Below are 10,570 nucleotides of genomic sequence, written 5' to 3'. Positions count from 1 at the left end.
AAACACCCAAGTGGCGATAAATTCAGAATTTCTCTGGGTCTCGGGCTGGATAGGAGGAGTGTGTGGTCCTTTTCTTGAACCGATTTTTGCGGAGCAGTGTACTTAGAACAAAGGTTGTGTGAGTGGTTTGTCTCCGCGTTCGGGAGCATCCTGGACGCGGCTGGAAGAGTCTCTAACACATCTCTTAGATGTTGAACGATCGTCAACATGCCAAACTTTTTCTTTGAACCTGGAGGCGCACTGACTGAGGACTTCTATTTTCCTTGAGCGTTAGGGGGCCTGGAGGTCCGTTCCTGAGGGACGCCCGACTCCCAGGGTTCTGGGGATCACAGCAGAGCCAGGGTTCCCCTTGGGCTCCCCCAGCCCCCACCCCCCAGACTTGCCCAAGGCGGAGAGCTGGAACCCGGTCCCTGCAAGGGCGCAGGACCGGCGGGCACGGCGCGAGGGGGCGGGGCGAGCCAGCCAGAGGCCGGGGCGGGGCCAGAGCGCGGCTCGATCCAGCCTAGGCCTCGCCGGGCTCCGCCTTGCCCGGCTACGCAGGCGGTAGGGCTGCGGTAGGGGCCGGGCGGCACCATGGCGGCGGCAGCGCCTGCTGCGGCGGCTTCTCCTGAGGCGCCGGCCGTCCCCGGCACGGCAGACCCGGAGACGGGAGACGAGGACAGTCGTGAGGTCCGAGTGCTGCAGAGCCTGCGCGGCAGGATCTGTAAGCGGGGCCGGGGCCGGGGAGGTGGGCTGAGGGGACCCCGGGGCGGCGCGGCGGACGGTGGGCGGCGGGCAGGCGGACGGGCGCGCGCGGGGGTGGCGGCCGCCCGGGGACTGGTGAGCCTGGACGGGGGTGTGTTCGGGGAGGCGCCGCGTCGACGGGACGGCGCGGGTCGGGGCTCCCCTCGGAGCCAGCGGGGCGGGGACCTGCGGGCGCGGGCGGGTGAGCGGGCGGGCGAGCGAGCGAGCCGGCGTGAGGGGCGCCGCCTGAAGCGCGGCCTGGACGCGGGAGCCCGGGGCGCGGCCGGGGGCGCGCGGAGTTTCCGGCCTCCCTCAGACGCAGGCCTGCGGGCGGCGGCGGAGGACGGGAGCGGCCCGAGGTGGGAGCCCCGTGGTAATTACCGGGGAGGCGCGGCTGGAGGAGGGAGGGCGGGCGGGGCCGGGCGGCGGGCTGGGGAGGGGGGTGCGGGCTCCCCGGGGCTCCTGCGAGGTTGAGCCGGGGGGCCGGGGGCTGCGGAAGCCGGCGGCCCCGGGGCGGCTGGGCGCGGCGCGGCGAGGCGTGCAGGCGGGCGGGACGCCGGAGGAGCACGGGCCGGACACCTGTGCCCGCCCCACCTCGCTGCGGCGGGGACTTGAATCGAGAGACGGCGTGACTGACAGGGACTTTGGGCAGGATGTAGTGGCTTCCTGTGAGCAGGTCTCACAACACAGCCATCCAGTCCGCACTTAACCCACTTCGCTCTTTCCCGTGCCTGGGTGAACTTTTGAGAGAGCCGCGCTGACGAGCATCGGGTCTTACTCAGAGACAGGCGATTGCCATTGCGATCGATCCCTAGTCCTTAAAATGTCCCTGTGATATTACAGTGACGCCCCTTCCTACCCCCCCCCCCGCTTATTTAGACGACCCCTCTTCATTGAAAGACAAATAATACAACTTACTGTTACTTCTTGTTGAAAAACTTGTTTTTTATTCAGGAGCCTCAGGTTGGTTGGACCCGTGCTCCCTGATGTCTCCTAAGTCCGAGACTGTGAAAGATACTTTATATTTTGTGTTAGAATGGCTAATTCCAACTGCTTTTTCTTCAGAATATACATTTTTCTTCTTAAGTATTGATGCTATAACTTGTTTTGGATCCTCCCACTTTTTTTTTTTTTTTTTTGAGGTTACTCCCCTTTCAAGGATTTGGAATTTTTATTAAAACCCCAGGAACACACATGTTAACTGCCACTTTTTATTCCCTGAGGTGGTCCTGGGACTCTTAATTAAGACATTTTAGGTGTTAAAACTTGGAAAATTACACCAGAGCAGTGGATGTTTTGTGAGTCTAAGTAACCATTATTTTAAGTTACTTTCTCAATTTATATTTCTTACATTTAATATTTGCATATATGTAGTCCTTGGGGATAGCCAAATGAACTAGAATCCCCCCACCCCCGCATTGATCTGGTTTTCCAGATTTTTACTACTTTATATTTTTCTGTGATTTGATACTAGACACTGTCTGTAGAACCCTCACTGATCTATAAGAGCAGGTTGTGTTGTGGGATGACATAGGATTGGACTGTTTCTTCTTCTTCTTTTTTTTTTTTTTGTTTTTTGTTTTTCGAGACAGGGTTTCCCTGTGTAGCTTTGCGCCTTTCCTGGAACTCACTTGGTAGCCCAGGCTGGCCTCAAACTCATGGAGATCCGCCTGTCTCTGCCTCCCAAGTGCTGGGATTAAAGGCGTGCTCCGCCACCACCCAGCTGGATTGGACTGTTTCTAGAAGGATTTAGTCACTGTCTGCTTTGACTTGCTCCATAGCAAAAGTTCTGTGAACATTTTGGCAAAAATATCACTCCAAGAGAAATTAGGGTGCACCTTAAAAGCACAACTTAGTTCCTGTGGTTTAGGCAGTCTCATTGCCCAGAAATTGACCATGAAGTTCCTGGGAATGTTATTTTTAGTTTAACTAGTGCTGAAGTATTACACTTGCTTTCATCCTAGACAGTTTATTTTTTAATTGTTCATCTTATAGCTCAGGTAATGGTGTGACTTTCACAAAGAAGTATGTTTAAGTAAAGAATACCCCTCCCATTTCTCTGCCCTCCTTTTAGCTGGTATAATGTAGAGTTGGTTGAGCCTGGGAACCTTGCAAGGTGATGCCGTTCTCTGTTTCTGAAACTGACATGTGGGTTTTGTAAGCTGAGGCCTGACAAGTGGTGAAATTTCAGCAGGTGCTGAAGTCACAGACATGGGACGATGGTGGTCTGGCAGTGAAGATACTCAGCGTCTTCGGATGGCGGCCTACCTGTGATACCACTCCTTTTCACCACCCCGAGAAACCTTGGGGAGGACCTGATAGTTGCCTGTTGGCCTGGAGATATACTGTCAGATTCAGAACTCTTTGGGGATCTCTGATCTGTAGGGTTAGAGATCTAGACAGCTGAAAAATCTACCTGAGAGGAAACAGTCTTATTCATAATCCTGGCATTTCAGCTCTGAATCGTCCTAGTGAACAGTGAGGATGGATTGATGGATACATTGTTGAAGTTCTAGAAAAAAATAATAGTCCACCCCCTTCTTCAGGTGTCTCGTTCCTAATTTGTTTGTGTCATATAGATTTCACAAGGTATATAGTATCACGTTGATGGATCAAAAAAGCTATAGGGTGGGTAAAGTGCCTGCTGTGCAAACATGAGGACCTGCCTTCGGGTCACTAGAGCCCATATCAAAGGAGTGAGTTGGGGAGGAAGGATTGCAGCTCATTCCTTTAACCCCAGCACTGGGAGAGTATGGCCACAGGCAGATGCCTGAAACTCAAGGACCTGGCCAGTGTGACTGAGTAGAGCTTCTGGCTCATTGAGAATCCTTGTCTCAAATAATAAAGGTGGAGAGTCTCAGGCACCCACATACATGGGCACCTGCCTGCACATCTGCACATAGCCACACTAACAGGTCTGTACGCATACACAGGAACCATTTTATAGCTGCCTTTACACAATTGGTTTAAGGAACTCTATTATTGGAGACAGTATTTTGGGTTAGAGACTGATGCCCAATTATTCAAGTACTTTTAGTGTCTTAAAAATCCTGAACATTTTGAATGGTCAGCTTCTTTAACTGTATTCAAGAGGCAAAGTTGTTGGATATCTTCGAATTGTAACCAAAGTCGGAAGTGTTTTTGGTCTGAACTACTTTGATGGAAGTGGCATACCTCAAGCTAGTTTGTATGCCCCCTCTCCCCATTACACCCTATTTTCAGGTGCAAGAAGGGCTTTAGACTTTCTCCTTTATATTGTCAAGCTTAATGTGACCTCCTTTTTGGTTACCACATTTTGTTCAGTCTGCCTGTGTTCAATGAAGTCAATTGTGAAAGTTTTGAAAAGACTCCACACTACTTTATGCACAGGCTTTTTAAAACACTTGGGATGCCTGGTTCATGAAGGTACCAATTGTGAAGATTTGTGTGAAGTGTTTGAGATTAGCAAGACAGTGATGGTGACCCAAGAACTCACTGAGGATTTTGGTATTTCAGACCAAGAATGACTTACGGCTGTTTGACAAAGCAGAGTGCACTCAGCAGTGCTTAAGCTTAGGGGCCTGGTGTAATTAGTCAACTGGGATTGAGTGTACACTTAATTCCCTGCTTTTGTTCACACCTTCGTGTTCCTCTGTAGTCTCATGTGTACATTGAGAATAGTAAAAATATCTGTCTCACGGGATCGCTATGATGATACCCTCAACCCACAACCAAAAAAAAAAAAAAAAAAAGCAGGGTCAGCCATGGGCCATGCTCTCTTAGGAAGGAGTGAAGCAGGAGATAAAGCCTTATCTGATGCTCGTGTCCAACACGCACTAACATTTCCTGGTGTACAAAGTGGACTGGAAGTAGAAAGCTTCGTTCTGCTTTATCCTTCGTTAGGTCATGTTCCTGTGACTTTAGGCAGCTCCTTTTCCTTGAGCTTGTCTTTGTCCTCTCTAGAGTGGGACTAGTGTTTTATCACCAGCCGTCTTGCTTAGGCTGTTTCCTCGGCCTGAAATTCCCCCCAAATTTATGTCAGAGAAACCCTACATATCCTTCAAAAGCTTGCTCCATGTGGTCTAAGTCTTTGAGCCAAACTTACCCTCATTTCTAGCCATAGGGCTTTGATGCTAAAAACAACAACTGCAATTCATGACCGTTTTCTTGTTACAGACATCATTTGTGTAAGTTCCTGTTACACTACGAACTCTTTCAGCTTAGTGTACATTCTTGTTTGTTTTTTATTTTTGTTTTGTTTTTAACAGTCTTGTAGAATAGGGCAGGCCTTTAGAAAATACCTTATTGTCATCCTGAGGATAGTTCCAGAGTACTGGTTGTGAAAGAATTTTCACATTGCTGAACAAACTAGCAAGTGTTTTATTAAAAGAAAACTTCATGCCGGGCGGTGGTGGCGCACGCCTTTAATCCCAGCACTCAGGAGGCAGAGGCAGGCGGATCTCTGTGAGTTCGAGGCCAGCCTGGGCTACCAAGTGAGATCCAGGAAAGGCGCAAAGCTACACAGAGAAACCCTGTCTCGAAAAACCAAAAAAAAAAAGAAAGGGAAAACTTCATGGATCTCTCAGGAAGTTTTTTTCCTTTCCCTTTGAAAATTGGAATGTCCACTTATCTTAGGTTTGAATTGAGGTCAAAGTTGTCTCCTTAGGAAAGGGGTTACATTTTTCTAAATACTGGCTTATTTATTAGAGCACTAATTGTTTTTTAAATTTATTTATTTTTATTTTATGTGCATTGGTGTTTTACCATAAGTGTTGGGTCCCCTGGAACTGGAGTTACAGTTGTTAGCTGCCATGTGGGTGCTGGGAATTGAACCCAGGTCCTCTGGAAGAGCAGTCAGTGCTCTTAACCGCTGAGCCATCTCCCCAGCCCCCTAGAGTACTAATTGTTATTTGACTATATTCATGAATTTTGATACTAGTTGGTCCTGAAGCTTGGGAAAGAAAATCTTAAAATCATACTTTACCCAGGAAGTGTTTTTATTTGGCATGGCAGGTTTAAATGTTTTGGTAATAAGATATAAATCAAGACATTTTTATTGACTTCCCAAGAGTGGAGAAGAAGAAATTTGAAAGGGATTATTCATGCTGATGATTATTATCAGAATTTTTAAATGAGATGATGAGAACTTAATAGCGGGGTTTAAAGGGTTTACTCACGATAATAATTCATTATTGTCTGAAATTGGAAATGAGATGAGAGTTCTTTAGGACGGAAGAAGAATCCATCTTTGAGATGGATATAAACTGAGGAGAAAGGGATCTTTGTAAGTTCACTGAGCATTCAGCTAAGCCTTTGCTCTGTAGAGGACAGGAGTAACCCTCAGTGAGTTCATAGAGGGTTTTTTGTAACTGAGAACTCTTTGAATAGTCCCATAAGTGACTGTGGAACTAATGTAGCTAGAATAAAACCATCATCTTTTATCCTTTAATTATAGACTCTAATCCTATTTCCTTGAGAATGTGCTTTATGAAATTATTTGATAATAGCAGATTATGTGTTTTGCCTACTGATACATTTCTATACTCTTCTAAAAACTGGTAATAAAGTTTTGTTGTATAGTCATGTATTATCATTAAATTAAGGAATATTTTATGTAAATTAAATTTTTATGACATCTAGTTATGTGTAATATTTTAATTCTCAAAAATCTCTAGTTGAATTGGCTTTATTTTTAAGTATGTGTGTATGCATACGGGCGCAGGTACACATGCATATGTGTACATGTGCATGTGAAAACCAGAGGACAATCTCAGCCGTTGTCCTTAGGAACACTTCCCACCTCTCTTTTGGCCTGGTGCCCAGTAATTAGTGTAGATTAGCTGGCCAGCAAGCTCCATGGATCCCTCTGCCTCTATCATCTTATGCTGGGATTACACGCATGACCCCCCCCCCACCACCACCACCACAGCATTTTTGCCTGGGTTCTGATCTGGGAATTGAACTCAGGTCCTCCTATTTGAGGCAGATACTTTACTGACTGATCTCTCCTTCTAACCCCCCAAATGGCATTTAATCCCAGCACTCAGGAGGCAGAGGCAGGTGGATCTCCAAGTTTGAGGCCAGCCTGGTCTACAGAGCGAGTTCTAGGACAGCCAGGATTACACAGAGAAACCCCTTCTTGAAAAAAACAAAGAAACCAAAACAAACAGCAACAAAAAGAACAACTAGTGAGCTGTAGTTGGAAATCTTAGTCCTTTGAGTGTGGTTCCTAATATCCTAATAGTGCTGTTAATGATAGACTAACTAGGCAGATTGAGGAGACCCTGCTTCTTTACTTCAAGAGTGTTTGGATGTGTCTTCCAACACCCCTTCTAGTTCTCTCATAGTTGCTTTACGAAGTAAACCATTTGCTTTAAGATAGTACACCAGAGACATACTTGAATTTGCTTAATATACAGGTTTACATTTAATACAGTACTTTTAAGAAATTTGCCTAAGACTTACTGGGATTGTTTGAATCCTAAACATTTTTTCTAAGGCCAGTAGTTAATTTAGTAATAGTATGTAATATATATTTGAGAATCTGTTAGGGCATATCAGTCTCTTGGACGGTCAAGTAAGTCCTAAGTTGTGAGTGGGATGAGAAAGTCTTTACTCACTGGTTTATTCTAACCTTTATACTAAACAGAAGCTGTATTCGTTCTCTGCCTAGAGGATTATGAAGTTTTAGAACTGGAAGAGAAAGAGCATAATGTGTGTCCTGTCCTTGTGTCCATGAAGACTGATGTTCAGTGACCCAAGTGTCACACAGTTAATGACTTGTTGGACAATAGTGGACTCAAGAATTCAGTTGATTTATTACTATGAATGTTGAAAATACGCTACATTTAAGATGTGAAGACTGCTTTATCGCTCTGGTGGTTTTTAGAGTGGTAATAGAGTTTCATTGAGTTTTATACATATGCTCATCTGTTCCTGCTAAAGAACTTTGTGTAGTGATAGGACTAGCAATGCAACCAAGGTTGTGAGCTGTGTGGAGAATGAACCTGGATGTTTGCTTGTGTGGGCCAGACTTTATCTCAACTCTTCGAATTCTTGACTGTCCAACAGTGTTACTAGTGTACTTGAAAATGTTCTGATACCCAGATTCTAGAATCATCATTTTGAGGGTCTACCAGTTTAGATTGTATCCCTTTAGAAATTATTTAAGTACTTACAAACAATTATGTATTGTAGCTTTTCCACCACAGAGAAATAGAAGCAAATTATGCAGTGTTCTGCATCTTTCTTTTTCAATATAACTTGAAGATTTTTCATATCCTCATTTAATATATTTATAATATGCATAATCTCTCATCATCTGGATGTATTGTATTTTATTTAACCAATCACCTATAGATTGACACTTAAGTTGTTTCTTGTTTTTGCAATAACAAATGTTGCGTGTGTGTGTGTGTGTGTGTGTGTGTGTGTGTGTGTGTGTGTGTTAGTTACTAGGGAGAGAATTCAGGATCTTCTTTGCACCCTACCACCAAGCTGTTTCTACAGCCCTGCTCTATGTTATTGTTTTTGTTTTTTGAGACAGAGTGTTTTGGTGCCTGTCCTGGATCTCACTCTTTAGACCAGGCTGTCCTGGAACTCAGAGAGATCTGCCTGGCTCTGCCTCCTGAGTGCTGAGATTAAAGGCGTGCACCACCACCATCCCGCTCTATGTTATTTTTTGAAGATAGGGTTTCTCTATGTAGTCCTGGCTATCCTAGAACTTGCTCTGTACGCCAGGCTGGCCTTGAACTCACAGAGATCCGCCTGCCTGTCTCCCGAGTGCTGAGATTAAAGGTGTGCACCACCACCGATGGCTGCTGTATGTTATTTTAAATGTGAGCTCACACTGTGTTTCCCAGGCTGACCTTGAATGTATGATGATCCTCTTGACTCTAATCGCTGAGTGTGCTGGGATTTCTGGTTTGCATCACTGTATCTGGGCTTCATAGAGATTTTTAAATTAAAGAGGCCACTAGAAAAATATATGCAAAGGTATTCCACAGAAGAAAATAAATTATCTAGCAAATATATGAAAATGCTGGTGAACTTGAGCAGGAATGAATCAGAGAAATAATGTGAATACATCACCACCTACAAAAAATGGAAACCTTGCTTACTCAGTATTTAATGAGTGCTTAGGGAAACAGATACTTTTTGTACTTTTATTATGATTTTAAATTTATAAAACCATGTTAGAGCATTTTGTTAGTACCTGTTAAAATTTAAATGTATTTTTCTTGTGTGTTTTTACTTTTAGCCTATTGCCCTACAGTCACATACAAAGGGGTTTTGTGTTGGTCTTGTTTGTTTAAAATAAAAGACATAATTAAAGTGTTAATTAACAGGAAAGTGAAGTTTGTTCACACATGTATACTATAACAGTTAAAAAGAATGAAGTACATCTATCTATATTAGAATGACCCCAAGATGTATTATTGGGTGGAAAAAAGCAAATTATTAGAGTAATTTGTATTTAATTATCATATGTCCATTTGTCTGTCCATCCATCTACCCATCCCTTCCTCTAATCTGTTTTGTGGTGTCTGAGGATCATACCTAGGACATCACAAATGCTAATTAAGTTTTCTATCACTGAGCTACAGTCCAGCCCCTTCATGTGTGCTTTTAAACTCTTGGGACAATGGACTTTTCTCTACAAATTAATAGATATGTTTTATAAGAAAGATGTCTGAGAAGTTGTTTGGTTTTGATTTTTTTTTTTAATGATGGGCAACAGGAATTAGTCATCCCTGTAATGACTTGATTTTTAATAGACAGTATAAATGTATTGAAGATATTATTAAAAATTTCTATTTGTACAAATGAAATTGTGAGTCTCAATTTAACTTGAATTCTGTATATAAAATCAGACTTGGTAAGATTTTAAGTACACATTGAAATGAATAATATCAACTTTTCCATTTTCAAATTTACTTATTAGTGTGTGTATATGTATAAATTTTACTTATTAGTGTGTGTATGCATGAATGTGTGTGATTATGTGGGGAAGGACCTGTGTGTGTGTGTGTGTGTGTGTGTGTGTGTGTGTGTGTGTGTGTGAGATAACTTACAGGAGTTGGTTCACTACTTCCACCACGTGGGTCTTGCGTATTGAACTCAGGTTGTCAGGATTAGCAGCAAGTACCACCCCCTTGGGTTTGTTTTGTTGTTGTTGTTGTTGTTTTTTTTTTTTTTTTTGTGTGTGTGTGGCAATTTTAAAGATTTATTTTTAATTATGTATACATGAGTGCAGGTCCCTGTAGGAGCCAGAGGAATTAGAGGCAGCTGTGAGCCACCCTATGTGGATGCTGGAACTGAACCCAGGTCTTCAAAAGAAGCATGTGCCAATCCCATAATTTTAAGTTTAAAGAAAGTGAAACTTAGAAAGATACAATGCATTTCTATATAGTTTGCCTATTTGATCAGATGCTTATGCTAAAAATATTAACTTTTCAAAAAATTAGCAACTTTCAGAGGGATGTTATATGTGAAGGTCCTGGATAGTTTTGACTCTGTATATTGGGCATTCTTATATAAAATTTCCTCAATACATGTGGGGAAGTGAATCCATGTTTATTGAATAGTCACTGGTTTCTAGGTATGGTGCTAGGATAGTTTACGTATTATTTCATTTCATGTAGAGGATTGTTGTTCTTACTTTAGAGAAACAGCAACAGAGAGGCTCTTTAGCAGTGTATAAGGGCAGAACCAGGTCTCAGCAGGTTTGTTGACCAGGCCCGTGTCTTCTCCCTACCAGGCTGCCAATCTTCTAGTGTATTGGAATGAATTCATTTCTCTTGACAAGACATGGCGATTACCTCCAAGTTAACAATGGTCTAATGAAATGGATAGTCAAGTTAGCATG

The 10,570-nt window shown here is 43.6% G+C and overlaps 1 protein-coding gene across 1 annotated transcript in view; it reads left to right on the top strand.

The window, feature by feature from the left end:
• Positions 1-487: 487 nt before the first annotated feature.
• Positions 488-10,570, top strand: part of Rasa2 (RAS p21 protein activator 2) — a 114,188-nt gene continuing 104,105 nt past the window's right edge. The window contains exon 1 of the mRNA XM_036193338.1: positions 488-703. Coding sequence (XP_036049231.1) covers positions 574-703 — 130 coding nt within the window. The 5' untranslated portion in view covers positions 488-573. The remainder of the gene's footprint in view (positions 704-10,570) is intronic.

The sequence above is a fragment of the Onychomys torridus genome, chromosome 7 (genome assembly GCF_903995425.1).
Source record: "Onychomys torridus chromosome 7, mOncTor1.1, whole genome shotgun sequence".
Taxonomy (NCBI): Eukaryota; Metazoa; Chordata; class Mammalia; order Rodentia; family Cricetidae; genus Onychomys; species Onychomys torridus.
Note: the sequence above shows the minus strand (reverse complement) of the source record. Positions and strands in the feature narration are given on the sequence as shown.